This window comes from Budorcas taxicolor, chromosome 2, assembly GCF_023091745.1.
Source record: "Budorcas taxicolor isolate Tak-1 chromosome 2, Takin1.1, whole genome shotgun sequence".
In the NCBI taxonomy this organism is placed as follows: Eukaryota; Metazoa; Chordata; class Mammalia; order Artiodactyla; family Bovidae; genus Budorcas; species Budorcas taxicolor.
This window is the reverse complement of record NC_068911.1, coordinates 145691332-145712112: the sequence shown is the minus strand read 5'-3', so window position 1 is coordinate 145712112 and position 20781 is coordinate 145691332. Positions and strand designations below refer to the sequence as shown.

The 20781-nt window shown below is 37.9% G+C and overlaps 1 protein-coding gene across 1 annotated transcript in view; it reads left to right on the top strand.

The window, feature by feature from the left end:
• Window positions 1-9032: 9032 nt before the first annotated feature.
• IKZF2 (IKAROS family zinc finger 2) overlaps window positions 9033-20781 on the top strand; it is a 167130-nt gene continuing 155381 nt past the window's right edge. Inside the window, exons 1-2 of the mRNA XM_052663199.1 lie at window positions 9033-9075; window positions 9881-9985. Of these exons, the coding sequence (XP_052519159.1) occupies window positions 9042-9075; window positions 9881-9985 (139 nt within the window). The 5' untranslated portion in view covers window positions 9033-9041. The remainder of the gene's footprint in view (window positions 9076-9880; window positions 9986-20781) is intronic.

Here is a 20781-nt window from a genome sequence, read left to right as displayed (position 1 = left end):
TCTCAAAAATAGTACACTTGAAGGACACAGTTTTCCAGTGAAGCAGTTTCTGGAATATGGTTATAGGACATTTGAGGATATCCTCAGTCTACTAAGTGGGACTTTCCCTGGTGTCTAGCACCTCACCATGACGTCAAATTTTCTGTACCTTTATTAAAGGTACAGAAGCTTGAGTAGAGCTGCTGGGGGAGAGATTCTGATGGTGCTATTCTCATCTTCATATTTCATGTCTTGGGACATTTTAGAATGCCAAACTAGCCTCTATTTTGAGCTAACCTTTCTCTAAACCACAAGCCATGAAAACTAGATGACATTTGACTTTACTACCTGAGAGTGACTTTGATTCAGTTCCCTCCTTCCATACCTCAAGCCCTCTTTCAGATTCATCAGGGAGGAAATGGCTTCCCATACCCATCCCTGTAAGGCTCTTAATTCCCTAGGTTGCCACTATCTGGCTATAAAAAGAGGAAGGTTGAATCCCTGGATTCTTTCCTACACTTTCTATTACTAATGAGTTCTACTTTCTTCCATGGATACAGGATTGTTTGGAGGGTTCCCAGGTAACGCAGTGGTGAAGAATCTGCCTACCAATGTGGGAGACCTGAGACTTGGGTTCAACCCCTGGGTCGGGAAGGAACCCTAGAGGAGGAAATGGCAACCCAGTCTAGTATTCTTGCCTGGAAAATTCCACGGACAGAGGAGCCTGGCAGGTCACAGTTCCATGGGTCACAAAGAGTCGAACAGAACTGAGCACGCACACACACATACACAGGATTATTTAAACCTGTGATTAAACTTTGCTAGACCGTGAAACAATTTTACAAAGAGCTGAGGCTTCTCACAAACACCAGGCATATAATTCTGTGAGCTTTTCACAGTATTAAAAAAAATAAGGATCATATGCTTACTGGCAATGGTTTGACTACCAAATATTTCTCTTGAGATGCAACCTGCCATCACTTTGCTTTAGACTGTGAATATCTCCAGCAGAATCCAACTATTGATGCTATAGATCTCTAGGCTAGCTGGCCCTATGTTCATCTTCCAATTCCAAAGTCAAATGATCACTTTTTATTTTCCTCACACTCAGAGGGTGTTTATTATTCTGTATCTAAAGTAATGCTCCTGAGATAATGTATTCTCCTTCTACTGTTATCCTCCATTCATGAGCTGTGTCTTCAAAATTTGAATCGTCTTTTTATTTCCATGTACTAACATTTTAATTGGAGGTTTCCAATAACCTCAATATACTTTCTTTGTTCGATAATTTCATGACTTGCTAGAAGAATCTTCTTCCCCATGCCTGTTGGAATTGTGTTACAAGCGTCATCTATCCGCACTTGTCCAAAGTTCCTTCATTTTTTGCACTGATCGTACTCATTTCTTCAAATGCTGAACACATCTACGTTTTAAAGCAATTATGGAAGTTTTTAATGACATATTTAGAAATGTATACTTTCATTTCTTTTCCCCAGAAATCTCTCCTGTCTTATCCCGTTGGTCTTAGTTTAACTCCCACGATTTATAATTCTCATTTGGGATAGAGATAGCTTATCACCTGCTCTACATCAAAATGTGCTTTCTACAAGAAATCTGATATTCTACTGGACTGTGAATTTAAGTCATAATGTTACCTTTTCTAGGGACATGGGTATTTGCACAAGAGCCTTATCAAACTGCAAAGTGACACTCTCAAGAACTGTTGAAAGAAACTACTGTTCAAGGTGAATGGAATGAGAAGACCCCTACCATGTGGGACTCACATGCCAGCAGGACAGACCCCAGACCATCACTGCAGTCACAGAGGCAAAGTTGGAAGACATTAACACACATTACTTATGAAATGGATTTGATCTTAGGATGTTTTCTTTGAAACTATGGTTCCATTTATGGCTTCCTTGCTTCTTCATAGTGCCAATCTAGGTCGACAGGAGAAAGTGAGACCATTGTTCCATATCCTGCTTAAAAAGAGAACAACACTTCAAAGAGTACACCACCACCTGACAAAATAAAACAAGCAATCAGATTTAATACACTGTGCCTATGTGTGCTTGGCAAACTTAACTTTTTCAGGAATTCAAATAATTTTAGGGCACCTTCTCTGGTTGATTATGTTCTATATCTACCACAACAAAACCAACTAAACAAAAAAAAAATCAGTATATAATCGGTTTCCAAAAATGTCTTCTTTGATCTTAGGAAAGTACTGCACTGTTTCAAATTGTCCCTTTCTTCCCTCTGCTAAAAATAAAACCCAAACTTAAAAACATAAAGTTAATTGCTTGAATAAACAAAAATGAACTTTTATTCTAATTCTTTTAAAGGGTACTAGGACTTTTAAATCTAAAACAGACAAAATAAATTCTCTGAAGAGAACACTATCAATACCTCAGGATGTAACCAACCTTAATCCACTCTGCCTTTTAAAAATGTTCTTTGCTAACTGTACTTAGTAATTATAGAATTAAATCTGTTGCATTCTTTGATAGCTTGGTTTATGAACTATCAGGTATTAACATGAAATAATATATGAAACAGAGAGGTCACATAAATGTATTTTACTCAAAATTATTTTAACCAATTTTACTATTCATACGTGTAAAACTTTATATTATCTACTAAGGTATCCACATTCTTCACATGGGTCATAAGACAGAGTCGACCTGTTAACATTATTTGTAACATGACTTATGAGCCAAGAATTGATCAAATTATTTATGGAATTAGAGTGTATTTTTGATCTTGTATACTTTTTGGCCCTTAAAAACAGATTAACACATGGAAGCTAGGTGAGTATGGGGCTAGCTCCATGTTCAACCATTTAATAATTACTGAGTACTAACTCCTGTCAAATCCTGTGCTAATTCTGAGAAAACAACAGTTAGCAGGACAGACATAATCTCTGTCCTTAAAAAGATGACATTCTAGCGGGAGGCGGGGGCAGAGATTTTCTTTTAAAAACTCAACAAATGAGTAACATTTACACAATGTATAATGAAAGAAATATGCCAGTGTAAGACAGGGATCAGTGTCTGGAGGGAGTTTCAAAGGATGGGATAGAAGGGAGGACAAAGAACTAGCTATATGAAAAATGGTGGGGGTGGGGTACGTTTTCTCCCTACCTCCTCAACCCGCCCCCAAAGTGAAAATTTATCCAACTGGATATAGTAGCCAATGAACATACTACTGTACTTTCTTAGGATACATTTTTGTGCAAAGTATAACTATAAAAGTACTTTAAAAATGTGTGCAGTTATGGCAAAGGCTGGAAATATAGATATCCTTTGACCTACACAAACAATGTTGAGAAAAACTGTGAACAAAGGGAATTTCTAGTTTATACAAAGGTTTCAGTCCCTGGAGAAGGAAATGGCAACCCATTCCAGTATCCTTGCCTAGAAAATTCCATGGATGGAGGAGCCTGGCAGTCTACAGTCCATGGAGGGTCACAAAGAGTAGGACATGACTGAGAGACTTCACTTTCTTTCTTTTCCTTCCCAAAGTGGAATTGTTGAGTTTCAGAGCCAGGATTATTTGACTGCAAAGGATGAAACGGAACCCTAGTCTTTGTATGTAAACATAATCTTGACTTCTTTGGCATGAGTTTGAAATATCATGATCTTCAAATGAGAAAGGAACATTGGATGTTAAGAGGGAAGTTTCCCCAAATGATCTAATTCTCACAAGTGACCATGAGATCTTTGCCATTTTAAAATTTGGGAATCACTGCCTCCTACCCAAATCCCCCATCCTTGGGGAGACAGGGCCATCAAATGTCAAGTGTCTGAATACTTAGCCACTAGAGGGAGAGAGTGTGCCTCTGGTGATTAGGAAGCCAATGAAAGTAACTCAGGAGAAGGATAGGCTTTCAAGGGAGCTAAATTAAGCTCTAATGAGCCAGGGGCAAAGACTGTATCAGCTGTGGTGGCTTTGGGGAACTTTAAGATGATTCCTTAGAACTTCACAACGAATCCACTTCTACTACAGAATTAAATTGCTTAAACTATCCAGACACTTCATCTTAATTCTGAACATGTTTTAATTCATCTTTTCTAAGGACCTCCACAACTTTCAATACTTCAGGTTAGTCTAGAAATTTATGTTACCCTTTGTATACTGGGAATTTTATATGAGCATTTCAATCTTGTATGATAATTTAAGATTAAAATTTTTGCTATCTATTTGGATGATTAGAATGATTTGTGGAGTTCTATGGTCTTTCCCAAATATAACTTTAGGAAAATCACTTTCATTTAGATAATTGACAGGTTAAAAAACACACCAAAACCCTGCTTTACCATCACATAACTCACAGCTGTTCTTACAATCGTCTTTAAAGTTGTTAGCCTGAGCCCAAATGATTTGCTCGCCAATGAAAACTGTTTAATCTTGTTTGCAGCACAGCACCAACCACCATTTCCCATGATTTAAAAAATAAGCTTCTTGGTACAGCTGTTTAATAAATCCAACAAATGAAGTAAACTTTAAAAAAGTAATTCATTAAAAATATTATATAAAGTTTATACAAGTCACAGGATGTCCATGATTTAGTGTGTATCAATATGAAAAAAATTCCTTCCCAGTCTCCGAATCTAAATACATTATCCAAAATTTCCCAGATATACAGAGTGATGCTTAAGATACAGTTGACGATTTTATTTTCAATGTATCATTTCTCTTCCCTCAGCAGAGGAAAAAAAAAACCCTCAGCAACTATTTCTGGGATTCTTCAAAGGAGTAGGAGTACAGCGCCTGCTCCTACTCTTTCAGCATTGATTTTCTACACAATCTGTGATATGGTTTCTCAGAAATGCTGTTTGGCAGTGCTGAAAATTTCACGTGTTTTCAAACTTAAGCCACCCAGACTACACAGTTCAGTATTTTCAGCTCCTTTCATTTTCCTTTTCCCTTTAATTATAGAAGTCTCTATTCCCTCTTTTTGCAACTGTGGTCAAGAAAGATGCTACACGCGACTGTTTGTAGAAAGGACGTTTTTGGTTTTTGTTTTTTTCTTCTCATGACGATTCACAGAAGTTCTTCCCAAATACAAAAGCTGCGCTATAGCTAACTGATGACACTGAGAGACAAGACTTTACTCCTAACAACTTTTTAGACCCTCACCCGTTCATTCCTTTGACTGCGGTGGATGTGCCACACGCCCGGGGGAGAAAAAGCAAGTAGAGACTCTAATTTTAAACTTGCACTGTAAAGCACTTTCAAAATAGTAATAGTTGACCTGCATCTCAGACCTGACTTTCCTGCTCAATCCATTCCCCAGGACCCCTCTCCTGCTCCGAGTCCGGGTCGGTCGGGCGCCGGTTTCTAAAATCGCACCGCAGTTTATTGCGAAGCTGAGTGGGTGGGTCCACGCGCAAACCCAGACTCCGGCCAGGACGCCGAGCCCAGAGCTCCGCGTTGCGCGCCTAGATCTCGGTCCCGCGCCCTTCGCCCGGCCTCACCACAAATCCCAGTTTGAAAGAAAACTTCACGAGGCCGAAATGAACCTCCCCTGGTCGCTGCAATTCTTCTTTTCGAGCCGGCAGAAAACGTGAGATCTATTACGACTCGGGGAGGAGTGGATGGGGGAGGCTTGCCGGGGCACTCTCGGCCGCGGGTTACCTGGTCCCCCCGCCCCCGACACGGCCCGGGCTTGGGGGGCGGGGTCCGCCGTCCGGGGGCGCCCGGCCAGGGGCGACGCGGCCCGGCGCGCGGGTGGGCGCGAGGGAGGGAGCGCGTCGCGGAGCCGCCGGGGCAGCACTTGTCCTGTAATCGATTGCCGAGCGCGCCGAGCGGCCCAGCGCTCAGAGACGCGCACACGCGCCTCGCCAGCCCGCGCACACACACACACATATACCCCCCCCCCCCCCCCCACACACGCACACACAGGCACAAGCGCCCCGGCCCCGCACACACGCGCGCGCGCGCACGTCCGCCCGCGCCCAGAGCCCCGCCGCCCGCCGCCAGCCCGCCCTCCGCCCGCGGGCGTCTGCGCGAGCCCGGCCGGCGGGGGAGATGTGCTCTGGCTCCGGCGGATCGGTTTCTCGGGGTTTGACCAGCTGTCCCGGGCTAACCCTGCTTCTCGCTGAAGATGGAGGAAGTAAAAACAGGATTACCCTTAGCTACAGATCCACTGCCTTAGTTTCCACCACCAACTGCAGTGCACAAACACACGTTAGGCACAGGAAAGAAAGAAAGAGAGAGGACACACTAACAGTAAACACAAACAAAAGGGTGATGGGATTATTTTACTGCATGCACTGCTGAGGTAAATCTCCGCTTGGCTTTTGCGTGGTGAAGAACAGCTCTTGTTTTATTTGTCTTCTGATTCATAGATTATATATAATATGTGTATCTGATTTGCAAGGTGGGGGGAGTGTTTTCAAAGTTAAGTTTAATTATATAGCATCTCGTTTTGCACCGTGATGTGATCAAATGACTTGTTGCTGTTAACCAGTAATAATAAGATATAGATACTATATATATTTTTTCTGTGGGAGGGATGCATTGTGGTTATGATTAGGCTAATGATTTCTGTAAAGGACGCTCAGGGAATCGGGTTGAAGATGATGTCTTCTGCCTTAATTTATCGTCCCCTGCTTGTAATCTGTTTCTGGGATGTTAATCGATTAATCAGTTCTCATCTCTATAGCTGTCATGGATTTGGACTTGTTTTGCTTTATCTTGAATTCCAAGAAAGGTGGGGTAGCTTGGGATAAATTGCAGCTGTGTATCTATCCCAGGTATAAGGGAATATCCAAATCCTGTTGGAATTAAACAACAAAAACAAGCTGGTATGACACGTAAAAAGGCAGCAGTTAAATCACTTTTGACAGGTTCTGGTGTGGGCAAAAGAGATGGACTTAAGATTTAATTTATTATTACTATTTTGCTAAGGACGAAAAACAGTCCTGTGAAGTTGGCCTAGGTTCTTTGCTGGGTTCCCCCTGACTGTCCCTCCCCTATCCACCCCCCCTCCCCTTCTTTCAGTTTTCTTGTCTTAGCTTTTGGTCGATTCTTAAGGAACCGGTGGATCAAGTTTTTTCTCTTCTTGTTAATCGCATTGCTGTAGCACTGACTGACCTCTCTCTCTCTTTTTTTTTTCCTCTTTCCTGAAAGTACGTGGTGCCATTCCTGAGTGACTTTTCCTACTAGACCTTCCCAAAGGGACGAGGGGGAGGGGTGAAGGAGGAGGAGGTGGTGGTGGAGGAGAAGGGGGGTGTTCCTTCTCTCTCATTTCTTGGTTTTGTTTATCAGCCGATCTGTTTGCTGGATTTGGGCTCGGAATGACCCACCTGTAAAGTGCTTTTCCTTCCTCCTCGCCTTGAACTCTGCAGGGGGCTTGGCTTGGAAGGGGCAAGGAAGGGAAAGAGAGAAGGGGGAAACACAAAAAACTTCTTTCTTTCTCTCTCCGTTTATCTTCAGCACGACATTGTCACCTCCTCTTTGAGGGGTTAGAAGAAGCTGAGATCTCCCGACAGAGCTGGAAATGGTGATGAATCTTTTTTAATCAAAGGACAATTTCTTTTGTATGTACATTTCGTTTCTCTTTCTCCTTTTCTTTCTTTCCTTCTCTGAGGGTTAATAGTCTTTTCATTGATGGGGCAGACTTCTTTCGCTTCTCCCTGACGTTTCTTTCTTAATATGTGTGTGTTAAATGTGTACATTTTTAAAGAGATAAACTCATTTGTAAAATATCCGAAGAAACTGCTCCCCTTTTAAACTTTATGGATGCCTTTCTTTAAAGCCTTATGTAATCATAATTTGAAAGAATTTGGTAACAGTACAGCAGGTTGAAATTTAAGTGCTGTGTAGTGACTGAGTTGGGAATTTGATCTGATTATTCCATAAAGAAGAAAAGTTTTTTTTTGGGGGGGTGGTTGGTAGGGAGGGTGGTGGTGAAGAAGGGGAGGGGAGGGAGAAGGGAAGTGGTTTTGGAGACAAGAAGTGAAGCTGCCTGTTTTCCAGTAAGTAATGGAGAAATTCCAGGAGCCAGGGCTAAATATACTTGGCGATCAATACAGAAATGGCTCATTGTGAATAATTTAGCTGCTGGTGCAGTGAGAGTTTTTGAAACTAAAGGCAAAAAGGACCAGGGCCAAAGGAAAAAAAAATAAGTAAAAATCATCTCAGGACATGTCAATTCTTTAAACTTTTTTCTTCAAAGAGTACAATTAGCTTATCGATCTTTTCATTATGTGGAATCAAAGCTAGGGGGTGTCATCTCATACAATTTATTTTTGTTTCTGAGAAGTAAGTTCTTGTTTTGTGTCATTGGTGCATGAAAATAATTCCCCAAACTTTACAAAAGTGATCCCCTTCCCCACAGCAAGAAGTGTATGAATTTTTTCAAATTGGAATGTATTAAGTAGGCTCGGCATTAGTAGCCTACCATGGTCTGGCAGTAAATTAAGGTTATATTGAACAGGTGCTCACACAGAACTTGGGGCTGGCTAAAATGTCAATACAAGCCTGGCAGTTGGGTAACTGCTGCAGAAACCTTCCAGAGGTACTTGGGCACGAAGTTGTTTTGTTTTGTTTTGTTTTTCCTCTGTTTGTTTGTCCTCCCCCCTCTCTTAGAACATGATGAACCAACTTGCAACAATTGTGAATAGAGCTATCTGTATACTCGGAAAGTCCTCAGACTGCAGCTTGATTGTAGGAAGTAGTGAATGGTAAAATACTTCAGTCCCAGTTAAAGCGGGCACATTTGAGGTGTATCCCCTTCCTCTTTTTTTCCCTCTAAACGGAGTAAATTCTGATGAAAAGAGCCATTACTTTCTCGATACAGCCCATCTCACAGCACACTTATCTTTCCTATCCTATCTCCAGCAGGAATCAGATCATTTGCAGAAAGAGTTCAGTGACTTGCAAATGAGCACATGCAGTACACCATAGTATGTTTCTTGGGCACAGGTTGCAGCCGCAGCAACGTGGGCTAACTGCTTGGAGCTTCAAATAAGTTAAGCATTTAATGGCAGAGACTGAAAGGAATCCTTGTGTTAAGGGTATAATCTTTTGTATTGCAGCACTGCACGTTGACTATGGAAACAGAGGCTATTGATGGCTATATAACGTGTAAGTATTCGTTTTCATTCATCTGTTATTGGTAAATAAAAGCATGTTTGTTACCTGTATTTTAACTTCTGAATTGGAAATTTTTATCAAGAATTGTATACTTGTACTGCCTGTTCACAGTTTCACCTTGTGAATGAGTTTGAGAAAATAGCAGGAAAGTGAAGTAAGAAGGAACTATAGATACATACTTGCCATATTAAGGCTATTATTTAAGTCAGTAATAGTTTAGCAGATCAAAACTTTCCTACTTGATTTTTTTCACTTAAGTTTAGACTAGGTTAGGTTACATATATGTCTACTAATATGGCATGTACTAAATATTTAGTACTCTGTAATCTAATTTTTCAGACACATGATATGAAAGAGAATTAGCTCACTTAAGTTGACTTTTTTTTTTTTTTTTTTTTTTAGCAAACTCTCAAACATCCAACTCTCTGGCCAACGTTTTGAAAATACTCATTAACAATACCGGGTGCTTAATGATTAAGTTAGATGTTAAAGGAAAATTTTTTTCAAATAGAAGATACTTTAGAAATTAACTACTCCATTTGTCCTTATTTTACAATTAAGGTGAATGTGGTAGTGAAATTTTGTAAATGTTTTATTGTGTGCTGGCTGTGGCTTTTCATCATTTCATTCATTTATTATATATTTCTAAACTTTTCCTTACAATTTGTTGAGGAAAAGATGTATTTCGTTAAAATTTCAAGACTATGCGTGCTTTTGCATATATGATTACAAAGTTGGTAGTGAGATTTTAGGTGACAGTGAATAGAGACCAAAATATTTTATTTTGTGAAAACAGGTGACAATGAGCTTTCACCTGAAAGGGAGCACTCCAATATGGCAATTGACCTCACCTCAAGCACACCCAATGGACAGCATGCCTCACCAAGTCACATGACAAGCAGTAAGTCTTCATTTTATGATTTTTTTTTTTCCTATTTCTCTAGTGATAGACTTGAATTTGTTAGGTCTGTAGGGTCCACTCACATTGTGGTGTAGCTGCTGCTGTAGATCTTGCTAAAGAAAGAACAACATAGATTTATTCCTGTTCATTTTGGTATTATAAAACATGAGCCTCCTTACTAGTCTGAACTATCCCAAGGTGGCATTTGGGAGCTGGTGCTTACCTGTATCAGGTAAGAAATGTTAGGCTTTGCTGGTTATTCTTTTGTTTTGCCAGGTTTATGACGATTTATTTTTTGTTGTTGAGTGAAAAAATATGGAAACATGTTACTTCATAGTAAAAAAAAAAAGAAAAGGAAAAAGGTATCTTCTATTGCCTTGGCACAAAGCTAATACATTAATGGTAGAATCGTAGTGTTAGTTGCTTTTTTAAGAAAACATGAAAGTTTCTCCTCTAAAGCACTGGAAGTAATATGTGACTGAAAATTTGTAGAACTCATTTACATCCATTTCTCTGACAAAGTGAAAGCATTTTGTTTTAGGCTGTCAGAAAAGAACTGAGAAAATTTGGAAGGATATTTTGAACTTGCTGGAATAGTTTTGGCTACTCTTTTTGATAAAGAGTCATTCTTTATATCAAGATATAGCAAACATTGTTTTTGTGTAATAAAAAAGCAACTTGCATGCTGTCAGTGACAGAAGATAAATACTTTATTAAGGATTTGGTTTGTTTTCTCTTAATTATGATGTTTCATAAGTTGTCAAGTGCACATGCTTTATTACTCCTACTTAAACTTAATTTGAAATCTGTTTCCCTTTTACTTCTGATATGTGTTATATTCTTATATAGAAAGGACATCTGACTTCCATCTAAATGCAATTTAATTTAAAAGCTTTCTATTTGGGTGACATGTGAAGGAAAGCCATTTCTTTTCTTTTTAAAGAAGATTTAATAACAAGAAAACTGAATCATATGATGAATTATAAGCATATTCTTAATATGTTAATTCTGATTATCTTGAGAGAACAAATTTTTCTTTCCACTTCCCTCTTATAGCTTTCAAAACTTGAGTTTGTTGTAAAGTTACTAGCTTCATAGGTAGTTAAGCCTTCTGAATTATAAGCAACAGTATATAGAGTACCGGTAAATACATTTTGCAGTTTGTTATCTTTAAGCGACTCTAGCTATTGACTTGAAAGTTTGAGCTGTATGAACTTGCTTTACTTTTTTAAAAGTTGTCTTTGTTTTTAGTAATGGGAATTACTTCCTAGGAAGATTTCATTCTAGAAGCAATCACTGAAATTCCTTTATCACATAGGAAGAAAAATTAATAGTAAGGGAATGCTTATTAAATTATAGTGCTAATCTCTTGTAATGGATCTTGTGGCATTAATTTTTTTTGCTAGTTGACTATTTGATAAAAGTTAAATACTGTTGTAATATAGGGAGTATAATTTTTACATTTTAACATTTAATGTGACTAGGTCCTTGGCAATATAGATTTTTATTTGTCAGATAATTTTCATTTAATTTCCTAAAGCATAAAGATAGATTGATATGCAGTTTCTGTTAGCTTAATATTTAGCTTATATCGTCTTTAGAAACGTTGAGGATAAGGGGTAGGTAATAATAGGTAATCAGACTTTGTTATCCCTGAGCCACCACTAGAATATCAGCAGGAAAATGCTTGTTAATTGGTTAATTAGATCCTTTATTTGTGAATTTGATTTTGGTTTTGAAGTAATCCTTTCTAAAAGACAGTTCACTCATTTATTTTGAATAAACATTGCAGAGTTGTAGACATGATCAGTTTGGACAAATAAGAACTGTGCTTTTGACATTTGAGTTTTTCTCACCCAACAACAGTAAAATTATGTTTGGTAAAGAGGTTTTGTTTTTGTTTCTTCTTTTTTTTAACTTACTAGCCTGTGGCAATTCCATCTTAGTAGAGTTTTTGGCTAAGCTACATGTGTTTTCATGTTCTTTTCCAAAGAGTTGCAGGTTATATATTTTGGCTCTCACTTCAGAGCTGTCTGTCGCAGCCTTTACCTAGCCTCTATTTACAGTATCTAGGTTACCCACTTAGGTGTTAGATGGAGAAGATACCCATTTTCCCTCTCTTTTAGATCTAGGAGAATATCAGCATTTTAGATTGGCAAAGCAAATAGCACTAGAGAGGGACTCTTGTCTGTTAATTAGAATAAGAAACCTGTAGTTGGTCACTCAGATGTTTTTCTGTGACTTGGGATAATGATTTGTACATTTGCGACTTGGCAAATCACTTGTGGCCGAGATCACTAGTTTACCTAAATCTCTTTATATGCATTGCTGACTTTATTCTAGGGAACGATCTTATTTATTATCCACATTTCTTTAATATCTTCAAATAGTCTTCCTAAAGGGCTGTGACTTCCAGAAACAGAATTGCAATTTTGGTTGAAAATATCAGAGCTGAAAGTAAATGTGAAAACCTTTATAGATAGAATAAGATAGGCTCCGTAGCAGTAAGGCGGGGACAGGAGTACATGTGTAAGAGGTGAAAAGTTATTTTAAAACAGTTTAAAAAAATAAGAGAAATAGTATCTTTGATTTTTATGAGATAACTAACGTCCTAGCAGTAAAGTAACACTGCCATGTGAGAACCCACTTATTTTCACTGTAGGAAAGTGGTCAGTTGTATTCTGAGGTCATAGTCGTTTGTTTGGGTTATTTGACGACTATTCTAAGATGAAGGGTACCTGTGCAACTTGCTGCCAGCTATTGCATAAAAAGTAATGACAGCAGCTATCATTATTTGACAGTGCTAGAAGACAGCATCGGTGACTTGGGAGAGAACTAAAAATGTATAATGCCTGACAGTCTTTGGTTTTAAAATTCAGCATGTAAGATAATCTGAAAAAGATGTGAGAGGTATTCGTGAACTTAACATTTTGTAACGACTACTTCCTATGTTTTTGAGTGAATTTTCTTAGAGAAATTTGGACCTTTTCTTCTAGAATGAGGATCTCTTTGATAAGAAGATGGGACACTGTTGCCTGAGATCATTAGTGTACATATTGAGTCTGCTGACAGTCTCCTGTGTCAGGGATGACAGTCTGTGCCTTGATGGCTACTGGAAATACACAGTGTTAAGTGATTTTAAAAATAGAATCTGGAAGTTAAGAATCTGAGACAGACAACTCAGACAGAACAATATAAAAATAATCCACATTGTATTTCGGCCCATCGGATGAGACTTTATTTTGTGATTCCTTCTGTCTCTGGGTTAGCTCATTTCCAATTCTTATATACTTGTTTCTGTATTGGTTTCAGATTATTCTGTAACTGCTGCTGAGTATTTTGAAAGGGTTTCAAGGTTCAAAAAATTGTAATTAATCCTATTTTCCTTATCATTGTCTACTTTTATAATGCCAGTAAATAAATTTTCCTTGGAGATAGCTAATGGTGTGAAAGTGCGTTGTGACACAAATTTTTTTCCTATTACTTGAAAACCTTTACATGGATCCACTTTCAGTCAATACCATTTATCAGTCAGTTTGATGGGCAAGTGGCATGTATGGAATTGGAAGAAGTAGTAATTCTAGTTTTACAAGACTCTTACCAATAATCAGGTCAGCGAATCTAGTTTATTCTTTTCGGAGTGCTTCACATTCATTTTTTTTTTTTTCTTAGCTGGTTTCCATTTTTAGAACCTTGTGAAGTGTAAGTATATTATGGTTTCTATTTTTCCTGTGTGGAAATGGAGGCTTGAAGAAATCAGTTGTCTTCTACAGTTCCTTAGGAAAAGGATGAAGTTGTCAGGATTGGGACACTGATACTACCTTGTGGGTTAGTTATATCACTGATATCTGTAAAATGTCATTATCTCAGGGTGCCTACCATGTCCACAACTGACCCATGTTTTAGTGACAAAAACAGTATTACAGGAGTAGAATAGGGTTATTATGAGGGTGGAGTGATAACAGATAATCTTGTTAAGCAGATGCTCTAATGCACTTTTAAAAATATGGCTTGTATCTTGAGACTCACCAGCTTTCTGAGTTGTCTTCTGTAGCTTAGCTTGGCAGTCACCCTTGGTTGGATTTCCACAGGACACACCCTAATATAACACCAGATGGACTTGATGTAAAAAGCTCATTCTGTTTTTCAATTGTAGTACTTAGTTTTGTGTATATATACGCAACATACCTTACATTTAGTTTTTACTTGTTAAGAAATATTTTTTAAAAGTTTGACTTGATTTCTTTATAGCTATCAGTGGTGTCATGGCCATGTACCAAAAGAGAGAAAAAAAGAAAGGAACTAAAGGAAGTATATATGAGCAGGGAATTAACAGCAAAATTGCTGTATTTTTTTTTTCCTTTGCTCCTCGTTCTACCTACTACCCATCTTTTAAGCCTGCTTTGAAATAAGAATAAATGTCTCTCTTGGAGAAACAAAATAGCTCACTGTAGAAGTGTTGTTTATTGCCTCTTTGCCTAAATTTGTCTTCTCCAATGAAAATACACTGAAAACAGTGTAACATGATTGGTTAGGGACATTTTGGGACTCTTCCTTTAAGCTGTCAGGAATTCAGATCTCTGGGTCCCATGCTTTTCTCTCCTTACTTTGAATATCAATGTATTTTGATTTTATAATGTTCTAAAAGATTAGTAGCTGTGTGACAGTCCTAAAATGAGGTAGACTGTGTTGTTTTTCTTTGCGTTTTTCCTTTATATCTGTTTATATGAACAGATGTAAGTATAATTTATACTTAGTGATCTGGTAGTGGTTTCATCTTATGAATTAATCAGGCTTAGGAATCTCTGTTGAAATAGATAAAGAGTATTTAGGAACTATTTTTCCTTATTATAAACGCTTAATCGCACTGGAGTGAGAAAGAGAAGAGGAGTATAATTTATTGAGTATATATAGGATGCCTAGTGCTATATACTAAGTACAACCCTCTTATTTCACTTACTCTCCACAACAGCTCTGTGAGGATACTCCACTTTATAATACCGAAAACTGAGGCTTAGAAGTAATTGATTGCAGGTGGTTAAAAATATGGGCTTTGGAGTTATACACGGGCTTGTTCGAATTCTTGCTTTGCCACTGATTTGCTGTGTGATCTCAGTCATCTTACTTCACATCTCTGAGCTCCAGTTTCCTGTAGCATGGGGATAAACAATCCTCAATGGACTGTTGTGAGGTTTAAATGAGGCAATATATACAAAATACTTAGGACACTTCCTGGCACATGCTAACATCTAATAAATAATCACTGCTCTAACACTCAGAGCAGGCACATTACTTTTGCACCAGTCCATGATTCATAAGAAAGCTTTTTTCAAATCTATCTTTGTTTGAAATTCAGGTCTTTTGCTGTTTCCATTTTACTACAGAGGTCCATGGAACGGAAATAGGCATTTCTAATAATTTAGGGTAAAACTGGCAGGAAAAAAACCCTTCTGTTATTTAAAGGATCTGTGAAGATTTGGATTAGAAAGAAGTAGAGTTCGTCTGTATGGCAGATTTTTTTTTTTATTGGGCTTCAGTACTGTAAAGACACCAGTTATTAAGAATAGAAAAAGTCCTCTTAATAGAGTGACCTAGCCATATCTAGAATCAGTTTTTTTTTCTTTGAAAATCTGTATCTAAAATTTCACCTCATTTGTTGCTTGTGGTAGAACCATAAACTCTCATTTGATGATACCTGATCAAGCTGTAGGCCAGATTGTTGTTAATTGTGCATTTTGAGGGCAATAGTTTAGGTGTTTTAAATTTGAGATCAACTTAAAATATAATTATCACTTATAGGCATTTGACACGTTGCTATATTGTTCTAGCTGATTAATTTGACAAATATTTGTAGGCAGTCTTTTATGTGTCAGCACTGTAGGGTAGATTCAGAGGTGAATGATATACTATTCTTGTCCTCCTGGAGCTCATACTCTAATTTAAAGAGACGTCTAAACAAGGCAGTGTTCTGTGATAAGCTCAGTGTTCTTATTATTATGGAGAGCAAGGAGTGGTGGAGTGGTACTGATTTGGGAAGACTTCTTGGAGGGAGAGGCTCTTTAAGCTGAGACTTAGTAAATGAATAGGATTTGGGAGAGAAGCAGAAGGCTTGTTCACCAATGAACCCACAATGGGAGCTGAGAAATAATACGATTATGTTCTGGGAAATAAAGCAGATTGGTATCTGTGGAGTGTAAGGTTGGAATCTTGGAATCTGAAGCCTGAGATGACTCTGGAGAATTAATCAGGGCAAGATAATGGAGTATCTTATATAAGAGAAAACTTGGATTTCATTTTCAAGGGAGCACAAGATTTAAACAAAGCTGATGACTTCAGTCTTCTTATTGACATGAATCATACCAGCTATAACAGGAGTGAAAATGTTGTAGATGGGGACCAGTCCAGAGGCAGGGACTTCTTTAACAGGCTTCTGCAGTGATAGAATGAAAAGTCATGAGAGCTAGTGGTAGTGCATATAATAAGGAATAGAAGGATTTGGGAAATAATAGCTTAAAGTGGACAGGACTTGGATAGAAGTCTTAAGGAGAGAAGAAATTTCATGATGATGATCTCTAGATTATTGGATAGATGGAGTAGGTTCCATCAGAGAAGATAGAAAATAGTGAAGCAGGTTTCCAGGATAAGATTTAGTTTAGTTTAATCCTGCATACAGAGTGTTTGATGCACCTGTGGAATTTGGGAGAGGCTAGCAATCAGGCAGGAGGATAGATTAAACTAAGTGTGAATTTTCCTAATTAGTGAAATCTAACATGTTAGCTTGTGATTTTGTTACTTCTCCTCCTGTATTACGTTAACAATAGTTTAGTATTTCTCAAAAAAATTCTTCCCTAAGTAATTCTCAGCATTTCATCATTGACCATATTTTCCCAACTACCCCCATAAAATCAAAATTCTGTATTGAAACACATGAGCACAGGTTTTAATGAACTCTTTTTGCTTAATGGAGTCCTTTTATGCTAGTGTCTGAAGTTGGACTAAGGGCTTCCCAAGTGATTCAGTGGTGAAGAATCCACGTGCCAATGCAGGAAACACGGGTTTAATCCCTGGGCTGGGAAGATCCCCTGGAGGAGGAAAACGAAAACCCACCCCAGTATTCTTGCCTGGAAAATTCCATGGACAAAGGAACATGGTGGGCTACAGTTCTTGGGGTTGCAAAAAGTTGGACACGGCTGAGTGACGGAGCGTGCACGCACACAGAAGTTGGGTTAGTTGTTGTGACTGACTCTGATTTTTAAGCAAAACATGCTAGCCTTTCAACTTCAAATTTTGTGGTATATATAATATCATAACTTTGATGGTTACATAGTTTAAAATATCATAAGGCTAATGTATGCCATATACTCCAAGTCCTCCACCATAATGGTTTGTCTTTATTCTGTAAATTCTTTCTCATCTATAAATATATAGTTTAAAGCCAGAGGAAAGATTTGTTAAAAAGTACTAGCCAGTTCTGCTATGTTACTAGCTAAAGAATTTCATGATTTTAAGCAGAGCCTTTTTGAAAACTTGGTGATAAAATATGCAACATGATATATATCATTTGAAAATCATTTGGTATATAATTGTTTTAAAGTTTATGATATTGTGCTTCTTGGGATAAAAGAATGTAGAGGGGAAAGTGTGGTATAGAATACATCTTAATCTATTAACTCAAAATATATATTATAGAACTCTATCTTAGAAATGTAAGCTCTAATTACCCAAGACATCATGAAAATTCAAGTGAATGTTGATGATGAAAAGAACTTCATCTGAGATTTCCTTTATACAGAGATTCAGAACTCGCTATAGAGACATTTTTGTCTTTCAGTTGTTGATCCAACAAACCTTTATTAATGTTTTTTTTTGTGTAGTGCACTGCTGATGCTTGGGCATCAAAAAATAAGTTAGGGATCTTTTTAGAGGAGGATGTTATCTTTGAAGGTCCAAATGAATTCATATTTTATTTGTGATATTAATGATCCTCTTGCATTCAGAACCAAATAAGTGTGATGTGCTCACCATGATTTATATTGAATGTCGATAAATAAACTGCTTCTCACCTCTTACGCCTGAGAATTCTTCAAAAGTGTATAAATCTAAAGACGCACAATGAAACAAAGGCGAAAATACAGCGAGCTTCTAAAATAAATTCCCAATGGAGACCATTTCCTCAAGAAATTTTTTTATAATCTAATATTTGGTTCTCAGCCTTGTAAGTTCCAAAACTCGATTAGTGGCACACATAGAGTGATCCCATATCTCATGGTTGACTAGCATTAAACAAGTTTACAAAGTTTATGTTTCAAATTGGAATGCCAATTTATGTCCGTATTTTCATTAAAAATAAAATAAACCTCCAACTGATGTAGGATCTTGATCACTCCAGTTGACTTAACCAAATCATTTTTTTCTTGTGAACTGACTTATATGGGTGAAGCAACAAAAGTCATTTGGTTAGCAAGTAATCCAAACACAGGGAGTCAGTTATATCATTCAAGTGTTTAATGCCATCAGACTAAGAGAGTCTAATACGTTCAGCTTCACAGTAGAGATAGCATTGCCATTTGGATCATTATGGTTGAAGTCTTCTGTGTAGTTCCTTCTTCCCTAAATGGACATGAATTTAGATTCCCTAGATACTGCTACTGCTGCTAAGTCGCTTCAGTCGTGTCCAACTCTGTGCGACCTCATAGACGGCAGCCCACCAGGCTCCTCTGTCTCTGGGATTCTCCAGGCAAGAATACTGGAGTGGGGTGCCATTGCCTACTCCAATGCATGAAAGTGAAAAGCAAAAGTGAAGTTGCTCAGTCGTGTCCGACTCTTAGCGACCCCATGGACTGCAGCCTACCAGGCTCCTCCGTCCATGGGACTTTCCAGGCAAGAGTACTGGAGTGGGCTGCCATTGCCTTCTCCGTTCCCTAGATATAGGCTGAGCAAAAATACTTTTGAGTCTCTTTTTTTTTTCCTTGACTTCCTTGGCTAAATCCTCTAGATTTGGTTTTTAACTTATATGTGTAATCAGGTTATAACCAATTCTTGCTAGCCTAGGACCCATTCATTTCCTTAGTGTACATTTTACATTTCTGCTTTAGGCTTGTTAAATGTTGATTTTACAGCCTAACTCTATGAAAGCAATCTTATAATACTATAAAGGATATCCCAACTACTATTACCATAAATTCAAACTTCCATTCACAGAAATGTTGATGTGTGATGTGGTCAGCCATTTAAGAGGTTTTAATATCTGCCTTCGATGAAGATAGGACTTCCCTGGTGGCTCAGATGGTAAAGTGTCTGCCTATAATGCGGGAGACCTGGGTTCAAACCCTGGGTCGGGAAGATCTCCTGGAGAAGGAAATGGCAACCCACTCCAGTATTCTTGACTGAAAAATCCCATGTACAGAGGAGCCTGGTAGACTACAGTCCATGGGGTCACAAAGACTTGGACACTACTGAATGACTTCACCTTCACTTTCATTTTTAGATGAAGATAGTAGTACTGCTACCTGAGAAAGACATCTTATATAAGCTGGGGTCTTGGAGAGCTTCTAGTTTATAGGTCAGGAGAAATAAACATCACACTAGTTTCATGAAATCTTGGAAATAGTTCAACCACAGCAAATGAGATTTTATAGAAAATTATAGTATTTTAGGTTAGTTAATAGGGAAGCTTGTCTTAATTACTGAGTGTGAATTTAAGAATATTTTTTCAGAGCACACAGCTTTATTTTGGGGCTGTACATTGATTATAAAGAAGTTAATTAGAGATTTTCCAGATGTGAATCTCTGCAGAAAATGGCAGTTTCTTATTTGTGGGTTGGCCAAAAAGTTCATTAGGCTTTTTCCTTAAGATGCTATGGAAAAATCTAAGCAATCCTTTTGGCTAACCCAATATACTTTATTCCCAGTATACAGTGTCATAGTGGGTCATTGTAGGAGCCCAGTAATTTTTTGTTGAATTTAGGAACTACTTGTGATTAGCATATTGCATAGATGTATTTAAATAATGTGTTTCTGATCTGTTTGAGGAAATTTGGAAAGTTGATTTCTTAGATGTTGAAATAATTCTGAAATTCTATCTTGTTATTTTCTTTGTTAGGATATGGATTTATACCATCTCTCAGTTTCAAAATGATTTTGTAATCTTCAGATCACATCCAAACTGATCTTCAAGATTCTAAACATCTTTTAAGTTTCATATTATTCATATTCGGGCTTCTCTCTTAGCTCAGTTGGTAAAGAATCTGCCTGCAGTTCAGGAGACCTGAGTTTGATTCCTGAGTTGGGAAGATCCCCTAGAGAAGGAAATGGCAACCCACTCCAGTATTCTTACCTGGAGAATCCCATGGACAGAGGAACCTGGCAGGCTACAGTCCATAGGATCACAAGAGTTGGACACGACTTAGCGACTAAACCACCACCATTATTCATATTCAGTAGAATCCAAGTTAGTGTAAATGTTTCCATGAATATTTTATAGTCATCTTCATCATCTTCATTACAGTATCTTTATATGGCATATTTAGAGTTTACAGATTTCAAGCCACATTCTTATAATTTTAGAATCAGTTCTCTATCACTTATTTAAAACTGCATGTACAAAATGGAATGCTTCAATTAACTTTTCTTATGCTCTCCAGATATTTTGAGGAGCATGTAATTAATCAGTGTAAAGTCACGTTCTAATAAATTAACATTCTGGGTGTCTAAACCTTTGACATTTTTGTCATTGCTCTCTTATTATCATGGAAGCTGTAGCTCTCCTTACACCTGACGGTGTCAACTTTACCTAC